The sequence below is a fragment of the Alexandromys fortis genome, unplaced genomic scaffold (genome assembly GCF_014885135.2).
Source record: "Alexandromys fortis isolate MF-2015 unplaced genomic scaffold, M_Fortis_MF-2015_v1.1 scaffold_27, whole genome shotgun sequence".
Taxonomy (NCBI): Eukaryota; Metazoa; Chordata; class Mammalia; order Rodentia; family Cricetidae; genus Alexandromys; species Alexandromys fortis.
Window position 1 is genome coordinate 15,010,723 of NW_026067952.1, and position 26,211 is coordinate 15,036,933.

Sequence of the window (26,211 nt, forward strand, 5' to 3'; positions counted from 1 at the left end):
GGAGGAGGAGGAGGAGGAGGAGGAGGAGGAGGAAGAAGAAGAAGAAGAAGAAGAAGATCATCTCCTTAGGGCTGGGGAGATGGCTCAGTCAGTAAGGTGTTTGATACACAAGTATAAGGGCCTGAGTTCAGATCACCACCACATTGAGAGCTTGACATGGTGGTGCATGCCTGTTATTCCAGCACTGGCAAGGCAGACAGAAAGATTCCTGGTGCTAATTGACCAGGCAGTCTGGGAGCTCCAGGTTCAGTGAGAGACCCTGTCTCAAAACAGTGTGGAGAGTGATTGAGGGAGACACCTGATGTCATCCTCTGGCCTTCCCAACACACACACATAAAAGGGAACACACACAGACACAGACACACACACACACACCCTATGTCTCCTTAGAAGTCCCTGAGTTGTTTTCTCTGCAATTCTCTCTGGTCTGTCCTGTGTATTGTCTACATTTTGTGGTGTATTCTTTATTCACTTCATCTTGACTACGTTTAACTTGCTCCTTTGCTGTCTCCCCTGAGTCTGTTCAGTTCAGCGGGGTGGGCTGTAGACATCTGTTCACACACTGCCCCAGCCCCACCACCCAGCCAGGCCTTGGTCCAGGTGGGTCTTCAACCAATCACAGCTGATGCAAGTGAATTCACCCATGAAAGAACGTGTGAACACTGATGTCCAATGCTGGTTCAATGCTGAAAAGCTGCTCCGCTAAAGAGGCTGCTGCTGCTGTTGCCAAGGCAACAATGCCTGATTCCAAAGCATCTTTACAAGCGAAGCAAAGGTTTACAGCCTGTGATGGGAAGGAAAACCCAGAGAAGGCTCCATTCCTGAACCCTTGCACGAGGGCTGCCTGCTTCCTGTCCAGCTCCTCCAAGGGCCGCCTTAGCTGTTGCCCCTTGTTAGGTCCCTGGCACAAACACAGTGAACCCCAGTATAGAAACAGCCTTTACTGGTCCCACACGGTGCTCTTAGGAAGTATGTGCTGCCTGGCTGGCTCCACCAGGACTCTCCAGGCACCAGTGAGGACGGACAGGCTGGTCTTGGAGGTCTTTCTAGAAAGTTCCTTTAGCTCTTGTGGTGGGCAGCAAGGACAGCACTTTAGCATCTTTATGGTAGGTGGCCACATGTCTCCACAGAGCTCAAGGAAGGGGGCAGCTCAGGGCTGCATGTGTGCCGGAGTGAGAGGTTATGCACCTAGACAAAGCTCTCTTCCTCCACCTCAGACATGGAAGGACTCTGAGCTGAGGCAAGAAGAGGTGACAAAGATTTTGGGTAGGAATTTCAGGAACAAATATCCCCGATCCAGTTCCAAGAAACTGCAGCCCCAGAAGATGGAGCCTGATCCCCAAGTCACCTCTGTCCCTGAAGGGGTTCCTTCAGCAGCTGTGGTGAGCCAGCACTGCCATCTTCGGGCTGTTGGTGGGTGCTTCATGAGACACTGATGCTCAGAGAGGACCAGGACTCTTCAGAACCACATCTGCATCTCTGAGCCAGATGCTCCCTGCTTGCTGGGATCAGGAGTAGTAGCACACACTGGAAAGAGGTAGCCTTCCTCTCTCCTTTGACCTTTTGGTGAACTAGCATGGTGTGTGTGTGTGTGTGTGTGTGTGTGTGTGTGTGTGTGTGTGTGTAGGGCAGAGGTCAACCTCAGATGTCATTTTTTAGGGACTACCCTTTTTGTCTTTCACTCAGATCTGGCGCTTACCCAGACTGACTCTCCAGTGAGCCCCAGGGACCACCTGTCTCTGCCTCCTCAGTGCTGGGATGACAGGAGCAGCCACCGTGCCCATCTTCTCACATGGGTTCTGGAGATTAAGCTCAGTTTCTCATGATGTGCCCACATGGGCACTTTACTGACCTGACAAGGCCATCTCCTCAGCTCGGGAACTAACATTCTGCCAGGAGACCAGGACATGTTACGTGTGGCGTCATTTCTCCATAGTACAGCACAGCTGGAAAGGAACATTACTGGGTCCATTTCTCGGGCAGGAAAATAAAGGCCATGGGAAGCTGAACCACTGGCTCAGGGTCTCAAAGCCAGTTTGACCCTCTCCCTTACCTTTCCCAGTCTCATATGGTAGGTGCTAAGTAAAATTCTGCTGGGTAAATGCCGAGTAAAATGATTTGAGCTTTCTGTGCAGCAGCCTATTCCTAAATCTTTTCTGGTTCTGCCAGAGATGCCCCTGCATTGTTGGACTCCAGGGAGGATGGAGCCTATCCCTACAGGCCTAACTTGCCTGGGAGAACTTAGAAAAGTGATTCCTGGCTGGGCTGGGTGTCAGGGGTGTTAACAGCTCTGTGAGGACTGTGGAAGGGGGCACAGTGAAACACCAGGCAAAAGCACGCTGTGTGTCCCCTTTTCAGTTAGAGCATCTTAGAGGCCATGGGGGCGCTATGACTACTGAGGCCTCACCTCCTCCAGGGACAGAGGGGCAATGCTGTGTTGGACGAGGCAGGAAGGATCCCTTGGCACTGGTGTCAGGCCTGACAGTTGCCCAAGTGAGCCAGGGCGGCTGAGGAGCCCCAAGGGCAGCTTCTTGGGGTCGGAAGGAACCCTGGAGGAGATGAACTCCTAGCACAGAGAGGGTCTCTGTTCTTGAACCGTCTTTAACAGCACGTGTCTATTTTAATACAAGGTTCCTGCTAGTTGTATTTTAGGGGCAGTCTGAGGCCTCCCGATGGTCCTTGTAGCCAGCGAAGGTGGAGCAGTGAAGTGGAGAACTTGTCCCTAGGGACCCTCCCCATGTCAGGTGAGGACCAGCTTTTCCAAGGGAACTCATAGCCCTGAGATAGAAAGAATATGACTTTATTTAAAAAAAAAAATATACATGTGGAGGCCAGAGGTCAACTCAGGTCTTCCTCAGCCGCTTCTCCACCTTAGTTTTTTCTCTCACTGGTTCAGCTAGGTTGGCTGGCCAGAAAGCTCCAGAGAGTCACTGGTCTCTGCCTCCCTCATGCTGAGTACAGGTCCTCATGGCCACACTCGGCTTTCTACATGGGTGCTGGGGGTTTGAACTTGGGTCCTCATATTTGCAAGGTAAGAATTTTTACCAATGGGGCCATCTTGCTAGCCCTCATTTTCAAATAAGTACATTTGGAGAAAGCTGCTTCCCCTACCCCTTCATGGGTGACCACAAGGCTTGGAAACACAAGATTCTGATAAGTAATGCAGTTAAGGAAACCTATTCTTTTTATTTGACCTGCTGGTTCTCTCGCTTCCTCCTACGTACTTTAGAGAGGAGTCTTGGTTATTACCTGTGGAACACACTCCAGGGCACGCTGGAGTCAAAAGATACCTCTCGTCCTTCTAGAACCTTCTGAGAAACCAGGTCTGACAGTTAGCCATTGAAGTCCAGGAGTCATGGAACACTGGGAAATAACGGCTAGCACCGGGGTTGTGGGTAGGGGAGTTGGAACAGTGTCTAAGCCTTGGAAAGAAAGTCTGCAGTCATCTCAAAGCTGGAGAAACTTGGAATTGGAGAAGGGGGATAGAGGAGGAGGGCACCCCCAGTCTGCAAGCTTTTCCCATAGGCTGTAACCCTGCCCTCTGAGGTGTCAAGTTCAGTCTTCCTCTGGTTGTGGCGAGGAGTCCCTGCAGGTGGCGGGAGGAAGTAGTGTATAGTGCCTCAGACACCCAGCACTTCACAATGGAGGCCACAGGGAGGCAGGCGACTCTTTGTAATTTGGGGGCAAGGTAAGCTGGCTCTGATGTCCTAGAATGTCAAGGATGAGCCCTGGGCACTGATTTCTGGGCGGGGCCAAGCTTGCACAGAGCCATCTGGGTTGAGCATCCTCCAGTGGCATCAGTCTCTGCAGGGCTGTGTGTCAGGCACCCATTGGCCGCAGCATCATGCGTGTGCTTTTCAATGAGTAGCTGGGGCCCCGGAAGTAGTGCCAGCGGATGCCATTGAGCTTGTGCAAGTGTTGACGAACTGGATAGTAGATGCCATTGAGGTTGGAGAGGCCACAGGCATCAAACCACCACCCTAGTGGAAGAGGGAGGACAGAGTTTGGAGGAGGTGGGATGTGTTGGCCTAGATTCTAGGAGGGTAGGGCTGGTGGGCTGTCATCTTGGGGTACCGGCTTGCTGAAGGTCATGGACTGGGTATGGACAGAGGTGAAGCCGGAGCTTTGGAGGTCAGCAGAGGCTCTGGCCACAGCTCAGGCTCCTCTGTGACTTCCTGTTGTCTTCCTGACACCCTATCTCCCTCTTCTTCCCTTGATGAGCTCCTACTATGCTCTATCACACCTTCCTGTTGTTCTCTCTAGAGGTCTCTGTTTGTGGATGTCCCTCTCTGTGTCCTCTGTCTATGTCATCTGGCTCGTGTGGTTTCTGTCCGACTACAGTGCACTCTGCACACCTCCTGTCTATCTCCTCCCTCAGTCTGCTGTCACCTGCACCTCTCTGCCTCTACCACTTTGTGTCACTCCTGGCCTCTTCTGGCCCTTGTCTCTATGACTTGAGGCTCTTCTATCTGTTTTTCCCCTTCCCATCTCCGTCCTTTGACTTTTGTCCCTACCAGAGCACTGTCTGACATAGACGTATGGAATGGACCTGCCGTTCTTGCCTCTAGCCTCCTCGATGCTGTTTCCATCTGGCCTGGGGAGTGGGGGAATCCTCAGACAAGAGTGGCATTGATGGGCATTGTGCTTTCCTTGAGCTATTCTTGGTGTCTCCCCGCTAATCTCTAAGGAATTCTAGGGGTGTTGCTATAGAAGTACCCAATGGGGACTCTAATGATCTGGAAGAGGGAGGGTTGGCTAGAGTCTCACCAGGAATGCCCACCTCCAGATAGCATCTGAACATACCCTTCCCCCCTTGAGATGTTATCTGGGTACATCTACCCCCAGGCATCATCTGGACACACCCACCTCCAGACATCATCGGACATATCCTCCTCCACCTCCAGATGTCATCTGAGCAGACGTCATCTGGACATACCCACTTCCAGACATCATCTGGAAATACCCTCCTCCACCCCCAGACATCATGTGGACATACCCTCCTCCATCCCCAGACATCATCTGGGCACACCCACCTCCAGACATCATCTGAGCACATTTGCACATGCAGTTATCATTATCCATGTCGCTGGTGCTGAACTTGGTGCCCTGCGGAGCCAGGCTGTTCTCGAACCCTGATGAGCTGCTGCTTGTATTTACAGAGAAGCTAGAGGCCCGGGAGAAGGGAGTAGGGTAAGAAAGGGGTGCAGAGTCAGGTTGGTGTTCTCCAAAGAGTTTTGTTCTGGCAAAGTTTCCTTCCTGATGGTTTTGCAGGGGAAACAACTCGCTCGGACGCCAAGGCCATTGTCCCTCCTCACTTGCTACTCTGGGGTCACAGCACTTACTGCTGCTGGCTCTTCCTTATTTGCTGAATTTGAGTCCTACAGAGCTCTGGGAGGGAGGGACAGAGTAAGGACAGCAGCTATAGCAGCCTTTTGAGCATCTGCTCTGGGCCAGGCATTGTTACAGTGTCTTGAGAGAGCCAACTTGTTTTCATTTAAACCTCACAATACCTTGTTCTACATGAGGGCATGGGGAAGCAAGAGCCAAAGGAAGCTGTTTAGTTCTCAGAATCAGTAGCCATCAGAGCTAGACGCTTGTCTGGAGTGGCCTGGTACAGGCACGGTTACATCCTTTGCCTACCAGCTGACAGCCCAGCAACCTCCGTGTACTGCAGCCACTCTATCCCACACCTCTTCCTGAAAGCCTTCCCTGGACAGGACACACCAGCTCCCGTGGATCAACACTCAGGAAAACCCCACAAGGGGACAGAGGGCTTTTGATTCTTTGCCAGACTCTCTCTCTGGTGGCAATGCCAAAGCCTACAGTGTAATAATAGCCACAGGAAAGGGAAGGACAGAGTGCCTGGGTTCAAACCCCAGCATGGCCAGTTGGTCACTGCCTGACTTTGGGAAGGCATCTTCACCCAACCGAGACTGGGCGTCTTCACTTTTTATGTAAATGGTGACAAGAGACTTGCTGTGACTTTGTTCACCTTGTGATTTAGTGACATCAGCAGGCAAAGTGTGCTCTGAGGGGTTGGGGGGCCATTGGTGAGAGCTCCATACATTCAGGACTGGTGATTTAGTCCTGGGGACAGGTCAGCCTGACTGAAAAAATGAGGGGAAGCTTGCTTGAGCAGCTGAGGCAGGAGCCGACTTGAAAACCACTAAGATGCTTCTGTACTAGAGGGAAGCAGATGGAGGGGCCAGCCAGGGCAGCTTGACTCAATCCATGCCTCTCACCAACAGGCTCTATCTGTCTGTGGCAAGGCAGGGTATTCATAACCAGCCATGAAGGCCCTTAACCATGTTACTCTAGCTCCAGGGACAAGTGTTATACAGAGGTGTGACCGGCTAGGGGCTCCAGGGTGGAGACTCACAGGCCGCCCACCCACTGATAGACTCTGGCTTCTTCTTCTGGCCATTAAACTTGGTGACATCCCTCTTCTTTCTGGGAACCAGAATGGGAGTCAGTAATTCTCTGGGTACCTCTACCTCAGGGTCCGGGAAACCTCACTTTGATCACATGTGTCTGAAGAAACCCAGATGCTTGAGTCTCTAGTGAATCTCCAAAATGAGAGCATGAAGGGTGTTCCACCATGTTCTGAGCATTCCTGTCCCTGCATCTGACATACAAGGGCGCCTCCTGCCTGTCACTGCTAGCCCTTCATCCCTCTGGGCTCTCTTGCGGGTCCTCCCACCTTAGCTGCTGACCTGGAGATGGGTTCAGTGCAAGTGGTCATCCTTCTCCCCTGCTCCTCCTTTGGTAGTTTCCAGGCCTTCCAGTCGTTTCTAGGACCCCCATGCCCACCCTAAGTCAGTCTTATTCGGGCTTGGAGAATGTGTAACCCAGCTGGATGTCAACTCTTTGCCTTTTTCAAATGTGTGTGTGTGTATGTGTGTGTATACAAGTGCACAAATATGTTTGTGTGCACATGGAGGCCAGAGGACAATCTCGGGTGTCCTTCCTTAGACGTTTTAGTTTTTGAAACAGGGTATTTATTTCATTAGCCCTGTGAGCTTCAGTGATCCTCTTGACTTCTCCAGCACTGGGCATATAAGCATGTGCCACCATGCCTGGCTTTAAAATTTTGGGTTCTGGAGATTGAACTTGGGTCCTTATGCAGGAAAGGCAGGGGCTTTAGTGACTGAGCTATCTCTCCATCCCTTTCTGCTGTTTTGGAGAAAAATCTCATTTTCTGGGATTCCTCTCCAAAAGAGACTCATTTGCCACAAACCTTTCCTCTCCTAGGAAACCCCTTTGAGTGTACAGGATCTCTAAGGCCCTGGATATTGTCCCTGGCAGCTACTGCCTCTCTGGAGGAAGTGGGTTGCCTGTGGACATGTTTATCCCCCACCACACCATCACCACACTGGGATATGAACAACTTTGAGGAAGTCAGTCCAGGCTGGACTCTTTCCTAAGTAACCAGCACATGCCTGGCACAGGGCAAGTTTCAATACCCTGTCATTATTAATTACATGTTGCTCTTTGAAGCATGACAGAGGGGGTAGCAGGGAGCTCTCCATGGTTCAGAGGCAAAGCCAGAGATATATAAAGCACCCAGTTTACATGTAAGAACTTTCATAAGAAAAGGGAAGCATGGGGAAGAGATGCCAGGGAAGGTTCTCAGAAGTACGTTTCCATGAAGAGTCATTTAGAGATTTCCCTGGGAGGAAATAAGAGCCTCTCCAGCTGTAGAGGCACCAGGTGTCAGGGGACACCCTTGTAACCCTGTGGGTGAGTCCATAAGCTTATTCTAGCCTGATCCAAAGATAGCTAAGATACTGGCTTCATTTGAAGATCAGTGAGTGCCCCAGGGAGGTGACATCATGGTTGGAGACACAGTGGGTTTGATAACAGCAAGAACTAAATTCAAATCACGGATCCACCTAACTTGTCACTTTAAAGATTCAGTTCCCTCATCACCAAACCAAAGAAAGTAATGTCCGCCTTACTAGCTTGAGGAGAGAGCTAAACTGTGCCCAGAACACAACAGGCGCCTGGGAAATGCCTGCTGCTCTTCCTGATCACATACCTTAAACCAGACAGAGGGAGGGGCAGGAGACCCTGATGACTTGACCATACCCTTGTGCTCAGCACTGCTGAGGAGCCCAGAAAATACAGACATGGATGGGCCCAAGTTTTATTCAGAGCTGCAGATAGCAGTGCTGGGAAGTGTTCTTTCTCCCAGTGTGGGGAATTTCGCACCTCACCACAGGGCACAGACTGAGAAGTCAACCCCCACTCCTGCTGCCTGTAAGTAGGCTGACTAACCTTGGAAGATCCCTTCTTGCTCTAGGCACAGTGGCGTCCCTGACAGTCTCTTCACCCCACCCAGTGGTCGAGATGTGCTGAGTGCTAAGCAGCCACCTCCAGATCCCGTGACGTGCGCCCAAATAGGGGCCAGATGGTGGAAGCAGGAGACGCCCAGGGAATGACCCGTGGTGCAGACTCTGCAGCCACTTGCCTTGGGCCCCTGAACCACCCACAAGCCTGGGCCCCAAGCCCACCTGTACCGCTGCCTCTCACTGCCCAGCTGGAAATGCTCATACTCGATGGAGGTCTGGAGGCCTTCCCAGTCACGGAGCTCCACACGCAGCAAATAGGCCTTCCTGCTGGTGAGGTGGTGCACAGCCTCGTTGCCCAGCCAGTACTCTCTAGCCACGTTACCAAAGCCCTGTGGGGAGGAGAGGAAAGTGTGGCTGTGTGCTGAAGAGGGAGGTGCTGTCTGTGGCTGAGGAGCTGGGCCAGCCCAGGCTCCGTGGCCACTTATCCAAAGTCAATGCCTAATGAGCAAGTTCATAAGAACAGTGTGCACAGCCCTGGGACAGGAGATCCCTCCAGGGAACAAAGATAAAGTGTTTGTAAAATGTAAGCCCATTAAAAATAATCAAAATCACATTCCTCTAAAGGCAGAAACACCCACAACTCATTAGTGGTGACAGAGATAGGAATAGCTGGGGGAATGGCTCAGTGGGGGAAGAGCAGATGCTGTGTAAGAATGCGGGCTTGAGTTCGAACCCCCGACACCCCTGGACAATGCAGAGACAAGAGGATCACTGTCACTTGCTGGCCACCAGTCTAGCTCTAGGTAAGAGATCCTGACTCAAGGGAGTGAGGAAGAGAGCTACAGAGCAGGACACCTGACATCCTCCACTGGCTTCCTAGCATGACTGGGAACACAAACCCACATGTGTGGGTACTCCACACAGGTAAACTCACACCCACAAATAAGATAAATGTAAGAAAGGAATAGCCCTATTTTGGGGACACAGCTAGGGAGAGGAGGCACAGGGGGACTTTCCAGGAGGTTGGGTATTTAGCTGTGCATGGAGATCACACGGGTGAGCCTGTGGGAAAATCCGCGGAGCTTTCTGCTTTCTAGTTGTGGACTCAGCTGCATGCAGGTTAAGCCTCGGCAGGAAGGAAACTGCTGAGCGGCTGAGCCAGCTGCCCGGCAAGTGTGTGGCAGGAGCACATTTCCCCAGAGGCAGGAGAGAGACCAGACAGTTTCAGCAACAGAGAAATGCAAGGCTACAAGTTCCCGGAGTGTCTTTGGGATCTGAGCTCCAGGGTAGCAAGAAACCGATGACCTTGGCAGAGAACTCTCTCAGGACCAAGGACAGGGGCACACAGTGTCCTTTGTGCCATTGATTTGCTGGCTGCTTAATGTCAACTATTGGCTGGTGGATACCAATTGCTTGAGTCCTTGTGAATATCTTTTTCTATTTCTTTTGCTTTTGAAAACTTTAAGGGCTTTTAAGTCAGCTTGCCAAAAATCCTGTATTCAAAATTTAGTTGAAAACGTAAAATTGGAAGGCAGTTGAGTTCCTTGAGGCAGCAGTCCCACCTTGGGGAATCATCCCTATAAGCCTAGCATTGTGAAGGTGGAGACAGAAGGATCAGAAGCTGAAGGTCATCTTCAACTACAAAGAGACTTTGAGGTCAACTTGAAAAACAGGAAATCCAGAAGAGGAGGAAGAAGAGGAGGAGGAGGAGGAGGAGGAGGAGGAGGAGGAGGAGGAGGAGGAGGAGGAGGAGGAGGAGGAGGAGGAGGAGGAGGAGGAAGAGAAATTTGTCTTGTAGGTGTGTTACAGATGTGTACAAAGATGAAGAAATTTGTAGAGGCTAGTGGCGCACACCTTTAATCCTGTACTCAGGAAGCAGAGACAGGTGTGTTCGAGGCCAGCCTGATCTACAGAATGAGTTCCAGGAAAATCAGTACTATGTAAAGAGATACTGTCTCAAAAAAAAAAAAGTTTTTTTCCTGTTTTATTCTTTGCATTATTTTTGTGTATATGAACGTATGAACGTGTGTGTGTGTGCTGTATGTGTGTGCATATGCATGTGCATGTGTGTTTATGTGTGCTATGTGCGTGTGTGCACATGTGCTGTGTGCATGTGCTATGTGTGTATGCTGTGGGTTGTGTGTGTGTTCGTGCGTGTGCATGTGCTGTCTGTGTGTGTGCACAGTCCAGAGGTCAACCCCAGGTGTCACTCTTTGTTCTGAGATAGGATCTCTCAGTGGCCTGGAGATGGACGGTTCACTAGACTAGTGAGTCTTGAACTCCACAGATCTGTCTGTCTGCATCTCCAGATCTGGAACCCCAGGTGTGTGCCAACCTTCTTGGCTTTCTTATATGGATTCTGGGGATCAAACTTAGGTTCCTGTGTTCACCTGCGAGCATTTCACCTACTGAGCTGCCTCTCCAGTCCCTCCTTTGGGGTCTTTGAAAAGAGTTACCAACATGCATGTGATACTTTTCTAAATATTAAAGCAAAAATAAAATTACATTCTTCGGGTGCATGAGAAATGTCAAAAGAGGACTCAGTTTGAGGCCGGGATTTGGAAAAACAAATGAGCCAGGACAGTTGACTTTAGGTGAGCAGGGCGTTCACCCTGGGGAGAGGTAAGGGTGTACCAGTCCCCACCCACAGCATCCCCTGCCCAAACTCTGTGCTGGGAGCCCCCGGGACAGCATATTACCTCTTTGTATTCCTCCCAGGTCTTCTGGAAACCCATGCTTCCATCCTGCCTGCGCTGGATGAGAGTCCAGCCACCTCCATCAGTCTCCATGTCACAAAACACCTGGCGGGGGAAACACAACACAGCTGGAAGCTCTTGGAGGCGCCGCGAGCCAACTCTCAGCCAGCCTACAAGTAACTCGGCTGAACTCTGTTCCTCTCCAGCAGCAGTGAACCTGGGGTCAAGGGCATCAGGAAAATACAGACCCAGACTCCCCACCCAACTGCAATCATATCTCAAGGAGGCAGGTGAGGGACACCCTCTCAGAGCCTCCTCCTTGTTTGCCAAGCAGGGATGTTAATACTGTGACCTCTTCACGTCCCTGTTCTCCACAAACAATGCAAACCATCACAAACATTCTGAATAGAGGCTGCACGTACAGGGGGTGCTTCTCAGTTGTTAGTACTGCAGGGGTGCAGCCAGGGTCAGAGTTCACGCTAGACACCTGGCAGAAACAACTCGAGGGAGGAAGGACTTATTTTGCTCATGGCTTAAGAGTGTTTTCAGGGACACAATTGCTTGGCATTCTGTCCTGGGACAAAATGCGACAGGTGTATGTGTGCGTGCGTGCATGTGCATGTGATTTGTGTGTATGTGTGCATGGGTGTTGTGTGTTTTATGTGCATGTGCGTTGCTTCGATTCATGGTAGACAGGAAACAGAGAGTGAAGAAGGACTGAGGCTTGACTAGGCTCTATTGCCTGTGCTTTTTGGAACCTTCCAGAATAGCACCACCAGCTGAAAACCAAGTACTTAGCTCACGACCTCATGAGGTCGAACCATAGCAAGCAGGGGGAATTTGGATGCAGTGTAGACTCGAGAAGTGCTCTTCCTATGGAAAGACTGGATGAAGGTCTTCTGAGCGCCTTCATGCTAACCTCTGTTTAAGGCAGGGGTTGGATGTGTGAATAAGTCACAAGGGCTTCTTCCAAAGGGCTTGCAGCCTAGCACAGCTGACTCTTTCAAGCCTGACTTTGCTCACACACTCTTCCAATTGGTTCAGTCCATGTTCATCAACAGTGAGCACGGGTGTTATGGGTAAATGGGAGATAGATAGATCAACTCGCAGGGTTGGCTGCTCTGAAGGAGGCTCTGACAGGGCAGGCTGACTCCTGGGAGTGGGACTGCTTGAGTAGCTACAAGGAGACAGTCCCTGGAGACTCCTGGAAAGCTTCCTGGAAGAGGGGCTTCTGGAAAAGGGGGTATCAGATGATGATGTGCTTCTAAGTAGAGGTGGATGGAGAAAGAGAGAGAGAGAGAGAGAGAGAGAGAGAGAGAGAGAGAGAGAGAGAGAGCAGGAGTGGGGCTCAGCAGGTGCACAGAGGGAGGGAAGGAGGGAAGGCAGGGCACCTGTTGTGGTGAACGCAAANAGAGAGAGAGAGAGAGAGAGAGAGAGAGAGAGAGAGAGAGCAGGAGTGGGGCTCAGCAGGTCCACAGAGGGAGGGAAGGAGGGAAGGCAGGGCACCTGTTGTGGTGAAAGCAAAGGGTACAGGAAGCCCAGAGAGGTGTGCAGCTAAGCAAGACCAAAGACACACTGAGGTCTGAGCTCAGAAGGCTTCCCTTCCAGGCCAGCTCCTGTGTCTCCATCAGGGGACCCAAATTCCAGCCATTCACATCTGCCCACATTCTACCACAACTTACTCAACTCCACACGACACATTTACTTTCAAAGTGCTGGCATTTCTGGGCTCATACCCACAGGGTAAACACCCATTGGAAAGGAAGACTTGTAAAGGGAAAGCCAGAGACACTCGCTCTGTCCGGATGGCAGTGAACAGCGAGGAAAGCAAGAGTGTTGTGAAGAAACAGCTAGATTCTGCCAGGGCAAGGTCCTTGGCTTGATCTCTGTGTGGAGAGGGGAGTGTGGCAGGTTATATAGAAACACAGAAGTCAGTCTGGGGTCAAACCAGGCTACTGCCCCCAATATATGCAGAAAAGTCAGATTGGTACCGCAAAAGGACCACTCCCATTCCCTCTCGCCTGCCCTGAACCTTGCTCCTGACATCCGTACTTCCTCTGACTCTCTATCGTGGATGAGTGTCAAGCTCAGGGCTACCTTGGAGCCTCTCACCAGACGGCACCCCGCCCCCAGTCAGTCCATCACCAGCTTCATAGACCCAACTCCTGCTTCTCCTGGGCTGTGTAAATGGAATAACTTGCTTGGAAAAAGACAAACAAGAGTGTCTAGGGCTGTCAGTTACGTGAGCAGCTGGCCATCATTACCAACAAAGAACAATCTCCTGAGATTCTGCTTCGAAGCCTGCTTCTGGAGAAGGCGGAGATAAAGGCTATACTGCCGGCTTTGTCAACATCTGCTTCCTCCCTTCCTCAGAAACCTGCCTGGTGAGAGTTTCCAGAAGCAGGGCTCCCTCCTTCTCTGGGCTCTCAGATGGTGATAAAGCCTAGTATTGATGGGGTGGGTGGGGCGGGAGAGTCTGTCAGAGAAGCCCTCAGTTCAGCACCATCTCCAGGAGCCTCTAACCTTGAGAGGCCTTGTCATGTTGGCCACATGGATGGTGTAGACGCCGCTGGCGTTGGCCCCGGAGCGCTTGATCTCTGCACAGTCCTGGAACAGCTGCTTAGGGACCTTTAAGGAGACTGCAGCGGGACAAAGCAAACGTCAGCTGGAGGGCCAGGCATGGCAGTGCACATCTGGAACGACAGCACTTGGGTAGCAGAGGTAGGAGCATCTTGAATTTGAGACCTACCTGGATCATAAGATCTTGTTTCAAAATAAAGGAAGGAGGGAAAGGAAGAAGAGAAGAAGAGAGAAAGAATGAGAGAGGGAGAGAGAAGAAAACATCAGCTGGAAGTGAGCGAGGAGAGAGAGAGAAGACCAGGCTGCCACACCTGCCTGCTCTGTGTACACTCTGGCTGGGGTGGTGTGGAGACAGGAAGATGAAGGTCTCTTCCAGGAGGGGATGGTGAGCTGGGACCATCCACGTGAGGTGGGGGGTTTGTGGAGGAGAACGACATGTTATCAATATCCCCACATAGGAACAGCTCTCAGTGCAGGGGATGGGGCGAAGGAAAGGTTATCTGTGTCCACTGTGAGATCAGGGGACACTGGCACAGACAGGATGAGGAAAGAATGGACAGCAAAAAGCCTGGGTTTCTGCAGGCTCAGCAACTTCAAATGCCAGCCAGAGAAACTTGGCTGCAGGGCTGTGGCACAGTGCTCTGTCTAGGTGGATTGGCTGGAGCAGGATGCCCAAAGCAGGCAAACTGGAGCTGGGCTGCCAGGTTCCAGCACATGGAGAGAGCAGGTGACACCTGCCACCCACTGAGACACTTCCTACATCACAGGGCAGGAAGGTGAAGCACAGGATGAGGACTGACTCATGGGCCCTCAGCCTCTCCCTCTTGTGGAGCCTGGGCTTTCCTGTGGCCCACGGACAGGCTGGATCCCCTGCAGCCCCAGTTAGAGACCACTCACTCTGCTCTTCCTGTCTTCAAGGGCCCAGTCTACTCCCTAAGCAATGTGTTCTTGAAACCAGGAGGCTATTAATTTAATGATTAGAATATATCATGACCCTCTGGACACACAGGGAGTTAAAAATCGTCTGTCTGTCTCACGTAGTAGGCTTGGGATGGGATTCTACTAGATCCCAATCTCTCTCGGAGGCAGGTACCGAAGGATGGAGCTGAAGTTGCGGAGGGGTGATTATCAACACAAATAAAAAGACAGGTTGCTACGGGGGCGGGAATTCCTTTTTGGGCCTTACACCTGCATGGTGGCTCCCAAATTCTGGCATTGGAAGACATCTGAAGGAGGCTGTTCCATACCACAAATGAAATCCCAGAATGTTTCCTGAGCAGGGGTCTCCAGTGCCAACATGTCAGCAGCCCCCAGACCCTCACAGCTCATGGGAATTGGGAGGCCAGACAAATACAGGTGAGGTATTGGCTTAGAGGTAAGCAGGGACAGGACATGCTGTACCTAACACATCAGGGCAGAGCTGGGAGCTGGCCTGGGTTCTCTAGCTGTTCTCTCCAAGGTTCTGCTCACCGACCATTTCCTCAGTGAGCAACAAGAGCAGCCCAATGACAGTGCCTTTGCTCGGAACCATTGTGCTGGAGGGTTTCCTAGGAAGTCAGCTTCTGCTGAGAGCATCTTGGGGTCCAGAAAAAATAATTCAGGGGACAGCATAAAAATAAAATGGGACTGATATGTCAGTGAAACAGTTGGGTGGAATGTGTACCCGGTGCTAACGCTGTCCGGTTCCACCCCCTTCTGGCTCTAGGCGCCATGCGAAGCCCGTGTGGTCTTTGGTGTGTTCTCTGCACCCGGCTTCAGCTCCTGCTGTCCCAACCTTCCCTCAGCTCCTATTCACTTAGCCTCCCATGGGTTCTCCATCCAGAACAGAGGGAAAAAGCAACTCCCAGAAGTCTTTTCCTGGAGACAGTCAGGCAAGAGGGCAGGTGTTTGGATAGCGAGGGATGGGTGCTTGACATACCCTCCCCCTGGGCTCAGGGAATAGACCTTCAGCCACAGCAGGAGCAGCCTAGCTGCAGGCCTGCAGGGAAAGGCACCAGCCCTGGCCCTGGCCCTGTCTGTGAGAAACCCACACATGGGACTCATTCAGATTGTCTCGCTGCCAAGGCTGTGCACAACCCCATAATGGCTCTGGTCATTGCGTATCCTGTGGGTTAGAAGGCATCTACTTCTCCCACTCAAGGCTTCCCTGGCCTGCTGGGCTTAGGGAGAAGCCAGGAGGATCCTTTGCCCCACTTCTCTACCAGCCTGGGACTCCTTCAAGTGCTTAAAGTTGGGTACCTTACCAAAGGCCCAGCCTCCCCCAAGGTGGTTGCTGATTGCCCTACAGCAGGAGGCCCTTTGGTATCTCACCACCAAGCCAGTCTCCATTCCATACAACCTGTGCTTTCTGAAAGAAGTCCTACCCCACCCAGCCCCTCTCGTGCCCCTGCGGGCCTTAGGCTGAAGTACCCTCTTCCTGGCTCAGCCCCTTAGCCTTCTGGGCTGTGGATGCTGTTGGTGGACAGCTTAGAGTACCTGGCATACAGTGGGCCCTCAATGGAGAAGCGTTAGTCCTCCTTCCCCTGAGACCTGCCAAGCGGTAGGAAATTTTGCAGGAGTCAGTGACCGTGACAGCTGTGTGCTGCTGAGTTCCTGCCACCCAAGGCTCTGCCTGGCACACAGTGGGTGCTCAATAAATGCTTATTGTCTGGGAGACCGCAGATGGAACTGGACATGCTAGAGAGGACCGTGGAGCAAGGTGGGCATGTTTCTGTGGCAGCCTGGGTTTGCCACATTCTTCCCAGCTCCATATGGCTCTCCAGGCCTAGCGGCAGGAGCGCTAAGGGGAGCAAACTCTTGGGACTCATTGTGTCCAACCCCTCCATTTTATGGGGAAGCTGAGGCCTGGAGAGGCATGTAGCAAGCGAAGCAAGAGGAGCTGGGTGGCTGGGTAAAGTGGCACATGGCTTTAATCTGACACTTGGAAGGCAGAGGCAGGTGAATCTCTGTGAGTTTGAGGCCAGCCTGGTCTACATAACAAGTTCCAACCCAGAGCTATCAGTTAAGAGCTGTTTTAAAAGAAAAAGAAAAAGGGGAACTGAGACACAGACTAGTCTGCATAGGCTGTGGTTGTCTGTGTTGTTACAGATGGGGAAACTGAGGACAGGAGTGGAACAGGGGCATGGCTAAGGTCTCTCCCCTCCCCTCCTTGGATCTCTATCCCAACCCATGCACACCCACTGCTGCTTACCAGTGCGCTGGTTCTGGGCTACAATGCGGGCCAAGCGTTGTACTAACTCCATCAGCTGCTGTTGCTGCTGCTGCAGGGAGCTGGAGTTGCTGCTGAGGGCCTGCAGGTTGTTCTTTAGTTTAGTCAGGGTCCCTGTCTGCCGGCCAAGGAGGTTCTGCAGTTGTTCCCTCTTGTCTTGGAGGCTGTTCATCTGGGCCTCGTGCTGAGCTTCCAAAGCCTGCAGCCTGCTCTCCAGTGCCCTGACAGGTGGGACACAGGGAGGCTCATGTCTCTTGGCAGGGGTGCAAGGTCTCTTCCCCCCAACGCTCATCCCACCCATTGCTTCCTTGGGGCTGAGTATGACAGCTACACACACAGTGCAGTGGCTCAGACACGCTCAGTCTGTGATTGCTGCAGGATCGCACAGCCTTATAGTCTGTGTCCCCTGCAGCTCAGATCAAGGAGGAGAGAGGCCGTGGAGTCACAGGAATAGGAGTGAGTAGACAGGGACACATGACTGGGGTGCATTGCTAGTGTTTCTTTAGTTGTTCACTTGCAGGGCTGGGGTGGAAGTCAGGCCCTGGGTCATACTAAGTGAGTATTCCACTTCCGAGTTGAGCCTCATACAGCTCCATTAGCACAATAAGCCCAAGGCATAACCTGGTATAAAGAGCAAAGACACATTTAAGAAAAGAAAGCTTTCCGGTCATCTCTCCCTCTCTAGGAGTTCTCTCCTGTCTGTGGGAGGTGAGGTATGAGCGCACTGGTCGCATCTCTGGGCCGATTAGTGAGAAGCTGGAAATAGGGACTAAGAAATAGACTCGGAGCAACTCTGGGAAGCTGGAGAAAGGAACAACATGTGCATCACTCAACTGCAGCTCTGGGCTTTGAGTGTTGGGTTTCCCTGCCTTGTCTCTACCCCAGCGCTGTTTTTGTCTGTGTAAATTCAGGTGTCCCCAGTGCACACTAGTCCAGAGCACCAGATTGACCATGAGGACAGACGCTGGGGACTGCTTTCTCCAGGATGGGGCGTGGATGGTCAGGTAAGGCTGTGTATTGACAGTTCTGGCAGCCAGTTAAAGTTCACAATGTAGACTGAAAGGTGTGAAAATTCTATCTTAATAAAGTAATGAAAATCTAAAATAGGCCAGATAGTAGTGGCGCAGGCCTTTAATCCCAGCACTCGGGAGGCAGAGGCAGGTGGATCTCTGTGAGTTTGAGGCCAGCCTGGTCTAGAAAAGCTAGTTCCAGGGCAGCTAGCACTGTTACACAGAGAAACCCTGTCTCGAAAAACCAACAACAACAATAAAAAAAAAATTAAAACAGGAAGAGAGAGATGGGTGTGGGGGCACAAGCCTATCATGCCAGTACCAGAGGCTGAGGCAGGAGCATAGTAAGTTTGAAGACAGCTGGGCTACATGGTGAGAACCCACTTCAAGCAAAACAAACTGACAACCAACCAACCAACAAACAAATAAACAAAACCAACAACATAAACTCCAAACAAGGGCAGTGTGTGGGGGCTGGGGGAGGAGACTGAGGGTTGACACAGAGGTGGAGAGCTTGTGGGCATGTGCAAGGAACGGATCTATCGCCAGCACCACGACAAGAAGGAGAGTGGGAAGTGAAAGAATCAAAGGAAAATGACAGTCTCTGTCAATACCAAATCTGGGAGCCAGGCCTGGTGCTGCCTGGGCTAAGCCCCTCCCTCTCATCACCAGGGCTTGTTTGGATGCCAAACCTAGTTCTGATCCTTATTTATCCCAACCTCACCCCAGCTTTGTCCCTCATCCTAGCTCCATGCCACAGTGGTCCTTCACCCAAGTGCAAATCCAGGCCCCGGCCCCATCCCGATGTTGGGGAGCTCTAGCTTCTCGCCTAGCTCCAGCCCCGCCCTCGCTCACCTGTTGCGACTTTGTAGCCGCTGCAGCTCTTGGCTCTGCATCAGCACCTGTCTTTCCAGCTTGTTGGTGGGCAGTGAGTTCTCCAGCGTTATGTGTGATGTCTGGTTTGGGACCTGTCTCAACAAGCAGGAGGATTGTGGGGGCATTGCTATATAGGCCCAAGGGCCTGCCTGCCACTCTTGAAACTTGCTAACCCACTGCAGCCTAAGCTATGAGTTTCCATAGCTACTAGCTAACTACTGTTCACAGGCCCTCCCTCATTCATCCAGTTTCTGATTTGCCCTTCCTCATTACTGCTATTGCACGCCAGTACCAATCTTCTGGCCACCTGGGCTCCAGAGGCATATCCTTGACCCCACATGAAATGGGTCTATCAGCCCCATCTTCCAAATGGCCCCTCACCACTTCCTTTCCCCCTAAGGCCACATCGCATTTGGCTTCTCCTAGTTAGCTTCAGCTGTCAACTTGACAGCCCAGAGTTATCGAGGAAGTCCCAGTTAGGAGAGGGCTTCTCTCAGATTGGCCTGAGGGTATGTCTGTGGGGCATTTTCTGGATTGTTGATTGACTTAGAAGGGCCCAGCCCTCTAAGGGTGATGCTTCTCCTGGGCAGGTGCTCCTGAGCCGTATAAGAAAGCAAACTGGGCACCGCCGTGGACAGCAAGCCATTGTGCAACATTCACCCATGCTTCCTGCCTCTGTTCCTGCTTGAGTTCCTGCCCTCATTTCCCTCGATGATGGACTGCTAACTGGAAGCAAAAGTTAAATAAGCTCTTTCTCCCTATGTTGCTTTTAGTCATGGCGTTTATCATAACAACAGAAAGGCAGCTAGCTCACTGTCTGCTGCCTCTCATCCGGTGTCCTGCGCTGGCCTCACCGGGCGCCTTGCTCTTGCCTTTCCCCCTTCGTCCCTTTCCTACAAAGTGGTCTGAGGCAGCCTTTCATGCTGTGGCCCCTCTGCTCAGAACCCTTCCATGGAAAGCTCATCCTCACTGGGCCCCTGACTCAGTTTCCATCTATTGTTTCCTTGTTCTGTCTCTCAGGCCATTGCCCTCCTCCATATTCCTGGAGCAGCCCAGCCTCTACCTCTGAGCTTTTATGCATGCTGTTCTCCCTGTCTGGTGTATTCTTCCTAGCAACTTGGTACACATCCTATTAGCACTATATCCCCGTGTCCTTCTGACCTTGCTGTCTGGACTCATAGCCTCCCATTCTACCCATGCACCCAGGGCACCCCTCTTTCTCTCTGTGCCATGCTGTGCCTGGCACCGCCACTGAGTAACACACAGGGGCCGTGTATCCCACTTGCCTTCTTGGTGGGGTCCAGGTCAACAGAAGTTTGACTGTTTTGCTTACGGCTCTAGCCTGGATCCGGGGTCTCACGTGGTATCTGGCAAACACGAGGGCTTTAGCAAACAGTTGCTCCTTCCTCCCCACTCCCTTGCTCCCTCCCTTGCTCCCCAGTGCCCAGTCCAGTCTTGTCACTGAGCTTTCACAGAGAAGTCGGACCCAGGACTGCGGTCTAGAGCAAGATGACCGGCTCTGTGGATGTGTCATCAGAGAGAGGAGGCCAGGGGACTTCAGGCCTCACTGGGACAGTGGCAGAGAAAGGAAGCCCTCTGGTGGCTCTCCTGTTACCTGGGCCTCCACAGAAGTCAACTTGTGGGTCTGAGCCACAGTCTGGTTCACGACGTCGGCGCCTGGTGCTAGCACCGTGCTTGTCTGGTTCGGGACTGTGTGCTGTTCGGCCTGCACCAGGTTTGACCTCAAACTCCTCAGGATGGACTTCTCCAGCTGTAGGGAGACAGAGGGCTGCAGTGACAGGGCAGGGGCTGGGAGGAGCCTCCTGTCGATCCCTCCCACAGAGTGAGGCAGAGTACGGAGCAGCAGCTAGGGTAGACCCCTGGCTGAGACTGTGCCCTGTCAGGCCAGTGTTTCCCTTCCCTAGGTATCCCCCACTGGCTTCTGTCTTTATTCTTGTTGCAAACCATCTGTCCCCTGCTGGACAGCCAAGAAGGGTCCTGTTGAAACTCGGTGAGCCACACCCCTCCTTTGCTCTACGTTACCCCAGGGTTCCCATCTTACAGGAAAACTAAACAATCTGGATTTGCTGTTTCCTCCAGAGCCAGTCCACTCCCTCCTCCATCCTTCCCTTCATCTCTCGTTCTACTCCACAGGCTGTGCTCCACGCATCCCTCCTAGACAGCCACCTGCCCACCTTAGGCCTTTCCACGTGCTGAGTCCCCTGTACTCTCTCCAGAACCTCTCCACTCACACGGTCACTCCCTCGTGTCATTTCACGGACATCACACTTACCAGTCCTTAGTACACTCCAGAGTGTCAGTTACAGGAAGCCAGGGATACAGTCTTGCTCAATATTTCATCTCCAATATCTAACACACCACCAGGTATACAGTGGCTACTCAATAATTGTGTTCAAGGAAGTGATAGGAAAAGGGGTTCAGCAAGGATCAGGGTGCAGCCCTCATGCCTTGCCTTTCCCCAGCTTCCTAGGGGAGAACTGGCCTATGGCAGAGGAGGGTTGGGTGGGCTCACATCTTTTCTTTGTACAGGTTTCCGTGTCCATCTGCCAAACCGAACTTTCTTTTAGTCCTGCTGTCTGCCAAATGGCTGAACTCATAGCATCCAAGGAAGGGCCCTGGATGCCTTGAGCTGGCTTGCTTTCTTTGGCAGGGCTGTTATTCTTCCTGAGAGGCCATGGCGCTGGTGTGCTGGGAAGCCAAGATCAAGCTGGAGAGGTGAACAGCGAGTCCCCAGGCTGAGCCTCTGCTTCACTGCTCCTGGCTGCACTCACTGACTGGGTCCCTCAGTCTCTCAGGCCAGAACTCAGGCTTCCTTAAGATCCACAGGGGCCACTCAAAGGGGCCCTTGGAAGGCCAGGGCTATCAAGGACGGATGGGGATCTTGAATGGGGGTCTGGCTCCCTTGGGCTGATTCTTTCTTCATTCTCTGACTCCTCTGCCCACCCTCCCTTGTCTCTCCTCTGCCCACCCATCTCTTCCTGCCATGAGCACTTCCCAAGTATGCTCCACTGCCAAGACCCAGCGGGCATAGGAAGAGCGCTGGGAAAGCCTAGAAAGTGGTCCATGGATCAGCCTCACCTGGAGCTGGTTAGAAACGTGGGTTTCCAGACCTGCTCCAATACTACCGAACGTGGAGCAGCTGTGTGTTCTTTATAAAACTGAGACCTTGAAGTGGAGACACAAGGAAGAAGCGTGGAGCAGCCTGGAGCATCGCCAGGCCTCTGCCCTCATCTTCCTTCTTCCTCTGCATCATCACTTTTTTTTAAAAAAGATTTATTTATTTATTGTGTGTACAACATTCTGCCTCCATGTATGCCCACACGCCAGAAGAGGGAGATCTCATTACAGATGGTTGTGAGCCACCATGTGGTTGCTGGGAATTGAACTCAAGACCTCTGGAAGAGCAGCTAGTGCTCTTAACCACTGAGCCATCTCTCCAGCCCCCCCCCAACCCTCTCTTGCAGCACATGGAGGATATGTGCTCACAGATCCATCTAATAACTAGGACCAGCTCCCTCCAGTTGCCTCCCAGTTTCTCTATCCCCGGAGTCTTGGTCTTTACCTTCTGTCTTGTTTGAGACAGGGTCTCTTGTCTACCCCTGCTGATTAACTGGCCTGAGAGCTACTGGGGGATTTCTCCTGTCTCAGTCTCCCTCGTTGCAGGAAGGCTGGAATGGCAGACATGTGCTACTAGCACCTCGCTTTCCTTGGGTTCTGGGGATCCAAACTCAGGCTTGTGTGGCGAGGGCTCTATCTGTTGGGTCCCATCCCTAGTCCTGCCAAGATCCTTTAATTCACCTTGTCGTGTTCTCCTTGACCCCTTATCTCATATTGTAGCTATCACCAGCATAGCTGCAGGACACACATACAACCAAACACACTCTCCTCTTACAACCCGGGCACTGCTGAATCCTCCTTCTCATGATTCAGTCTTGGTCTCTTTGCCTTTATCCCTTCTTTCCCTAGGCCAGGGGTCCTCGATAGGGGACCAGACAGTCTGTGAAGAGATTTCAGGAGTCCACGGCATTGAGTGAGTGCAAAGTGACACTGGACATGGATTTGTGATTGCAATTTGACATTTCCATCAAATGTAGTTCAGGCCACAAAGATGAGGTGGCCCAGCATGTCCTGTGACTCCATGACAAAGAGAAATTCTGAATGCTTGCATCCTTAGCCGGATATCTACAGAACCCCCCCCCACACACACACACATCAGTATGACTATGGAATTATAGGAGTCACCAACCCACCACTGGATGGGGCAACAGCTTCACTGTCAATTTTGTCCTTAATATTTAGATTATAGCTACAGTATTAGTAGATGCTCTTCTAAGGGCCTTGATTTTAGTTTTTCTTTTGTGTGTGTGTGTGTTTGTGTGGTTTTTTTGAGACAGAGTCTTGCTCTATAGCCCAGAACTTAAGAGACTGGTCTTGAGTTCACAACAACCCCCCTGTTTTAGCCTCCTGAGTGCTGGGGTCATGGGCATGTACCACCATCCCTAGTTGACTGTATATGTTTCTAAGAAAATGCATAGGCTCTCTCTGGGGCCAGACACTGAAGGACTCAGTGCTCCAAAGCCCTGGGAATTCCAGCACTTGGAGGTAGACAAGGGGCTGTGTAATATAAGGGTATCTGCAGATACCTAGTGAATTCAAAGCCAGCCTGGGCTACCTTGAGGCCCTGTCTCAAAAACAAATGAGTAGAGAGAGAAATAAAGAAACGAGCACCAAACAACTAGCTTTTCCTGTGCCCAGCAGAGGCCCGATTCCTCCCTCTTTCCCAGTCCCTGGCTCTCAGTCCTCTCCCATTTGTTGTCTCAGTGAATGCCCCCACCCAATCCTGAAGGCCCAAACCCAGACCTTAATCTTGACTTCTTTTCTGTTCATCCCACACATCCTGTCTATCTGCTGAGCTCCCAGGAAGAACTTCCAGTCTGTTCGCCTCCTCCCTCAGCTCCCCAGGGACACTACTGGGTGGCTGGCTGGGGCCCACCAGTGACTAGGGTGCACGGATCGGTGCCAGGTCTGCCTGTTGACTCTGCTCAACATGAACCTTCTAGAACTTGGGTCAGAAGCAGACTCCAGGGCCCTGAGCTTCTACTTAGACAGTCAGCAGCCAGTTCATTTCTGAGCAGAGAACTTTCCAGAGAGCTCTCTACACGTCAGGGCTAACGTGGATTCTGCACACTATATGTAGGTTTCAAGTTAGAACCCACATATAGGAAAGCCCCGGTTCCATGAGGCCTCCCTCAGTCTTAGAGCCAGGCTGAGGACTCAGGGTGACTTAGGGCCCTCTTGAGTGACTAGGGCTCCCTAAAAGCAGACTCACTGATTTTCCCCACTGGGCCTGTGACTGTAAGTAGTTGGGCAGGGCTTAAGCCATCCACAGCTGCATCCTGTTATCCAGTCGGCTAGCCCACACACTGGCCTGGGCCCTCAGCAGATAATCCCAGCCAGATGGCCTGGTTCAGCCAGACTGGGGTTCTGGGTACTAAGACCAGCCTAGACAGGCAGCCAGGGCTGGCCCAGGCTGAGGCACCAGTCAATGGATGTGGAAAGAGACCCTCTTGAGAACCTGACACAGGCAGGGTTCTGCTGTTATCCGGGTATCACTCCACTAGGATCGGACCATCAGAATCTTTCCTAGCACCTTGGAGCAGCCAATTCTCAGACCCGAGCCACAGCATTCCCTATCCCCAGCGTGCACCACTCCTTCACCTTCAAGCCCCCACTCTGCTGCCTTCCTGTTTGTGCACCCTGGAAGCGTTCTGGATGCTCCTGGACCTCACTTCCCAAATATGTTCTATAGAGGCAGTAAGTACAATCCTCTCTTTGGAAGAAGGCATGTGGAAAGGGCAGAGGAGAGGAGGGGGAAGGAGATGTCTCAGCAGGCAGAGACTAAGGAAGAAAGGAAGGATCCTCTATGCAGGCCCCAGTATGTAGTTTTGGAGACTGAGCAGGTCTCCAAGTGAGCCTGCTTTATTGCTGTTATCTATATAGATGGATCTTAATTGGCTAAGAGCTGAATAGCTGAGCCCCAGTCACCCTGTGGGCACCATTCCAAGAGAAGGAACAAATGAGTCCTTAGTGTACCTAGCCACAGTGACAGGCTTCCAAAGCGAAAAACACAGACTCAGTGTCTGCAGATGTGGGACCCCACCAGTGGGGCATTTGAGCAAGTCGTAATCTCCATTCACCAGGCCTTGAGTGGGCATGTGTGTCTTCAAAGGGGCACAAGAACTTTTAGGGTTGCTGGCAATACCTTATACCATGAGATGGCAGTACATGGATTTTGCTATATGTGGATTATGCCTCAATAAAAAAAGAAACCCAACACAAGGTTCTAGAAAATGTCCCAGATAAATATGTATTATAATTTGAACTGTTTTCTTATACCAACATGGGATCTTGGGTTTCGAGCACATACCCACTCAGGAGTATTTTTTGAACCCTTGCTACATAACCGGCCCTGCCCTTAGTATAGGGAGTCAGGGATGAGCAAAATCAACAAGTATTCTGTTTTCAGGGCCCCTACTAGGCAAACAAGTCAACCTGCAGTAGTGATATACACCATGAACAAAACTAGGTAGGACGAACACTCAAGGCAAGCTGGCCAGGGTCATTTGGGCTAAGAGGAAGAGATCCCAATAGCTAGAGAAAAGCCAGGATGGAGAGGTTTCGGGTGGAGGGAAGGCAAGGATGAAGGCCCCAAAACAGATGGGAGTATGTGTGGGATTTGAAGGTCAAGGCTGGTGAGAGCAATATACTCCATGTGTCTTTTTGGGGTGCATGAGACTCAGGGTTCAGAAAAGCCATGGTTATAGAAAGGGGGTCAAGCCTTGGCCTCAGACAAGTGTCTCCATCTACCCAAGACTCTTCACTGAAACAGGGACAATCACAGCTTCTACCCCCAGGGTTTCTAGGAGTGCTGTTGAGATGACTGGCTAAACAGCTCGGTGAGGTTGTGTAACCAGCAGGTGACAAGCCCTCGTACACGTATGTATGCTACAGTTACCTCCTGGCAATGCTGGCTGACACCACGGCCGAGCCTCTTCTGTGCTCCATTGTTCCTCTTCAGATGTGCGCGAGTGAGCATCGCCACGGCCAGACCAGAGCGCCATCCACAGTGTGGACTCTCTCCTGCCGCGGTGGAGATCCACTCCTGTGTGACATGGCCCTACTCTTGTGGAAGGAAGATGCGGGTGGTGCGTGCTGTGTGTGAACAGATGGAGGACAAGGACGGCAAGCTGTTAGCCAGCGTGACCAACCTCTGGGGAGGAGTGACAGTGGGGGGGACAGCCATCTTCTGTTTGTATTACACATCTCAAATATGTTTGTATTTTAAAAGCGCAATGAAAGGCCAGAAAGATGGCTCAGTGTGTAAAGGAGCAGCCAAGCCTGATGACCTGACTGTGATCTCAGGAGCCCTCACGGCAGAAGAGAACCACCTCTTGCAAGTTACGTTCTGACCTCCACACATATGTATGTGTGTTCGTGTTTACATGTACGTGCTTACACACACACCAAAA

At 51.8% G+C, this 26,211-nt stretch overlaps 1 protein-coding gene across 1 annotated transcript in view; it reads right to left on the bottom strand.

Annotated features, from left to right (window-relative positions):
- Positions 1–3,161: 3,161 nt before the first annotated feature.
- The window catches only part of Angpt4 (angiopoietin 4), a 33,017-nt gene continuing 9,967 nt past the window's right edge, over positions 3,162–26,211 (bottom strand). The window contains exons 2-9 of the mRNA XM_050151301.1: positions 20,277–20,432; positions 18,641–18,753; positions 16,758–16,996; positions 13,511–13,626; positions 10,991–11,092; positions 8,514–8,680; positions 5,034–5,164; positions 3,162–3,980 (exon numbers count right to left, since the gene is read on the bottom strand). Of these exons, the coding sequence (XP_050007258.1) occupies positions 3,820–3,980; positions 5,034–5,164; positions 8,514–8,680; positions 10,991–11,092; positions 13,511–13,626; positions 16,758–16,996; positions 18,641–18,753; positions 20,277–20,432 (1,185 nt within the window). The 3' untranslated portion in view covers positions 3,162–3,819. The remainder of the gene's footprint in view (positions 3,981–5,033; positions 5,165–8,513; positions 8,681–10,990; positions 11,093–13,510; positions 13,627–16,757; positions 16,997–18,640; positions 18,754–20,276; positions 20,433–26,211) is intronic.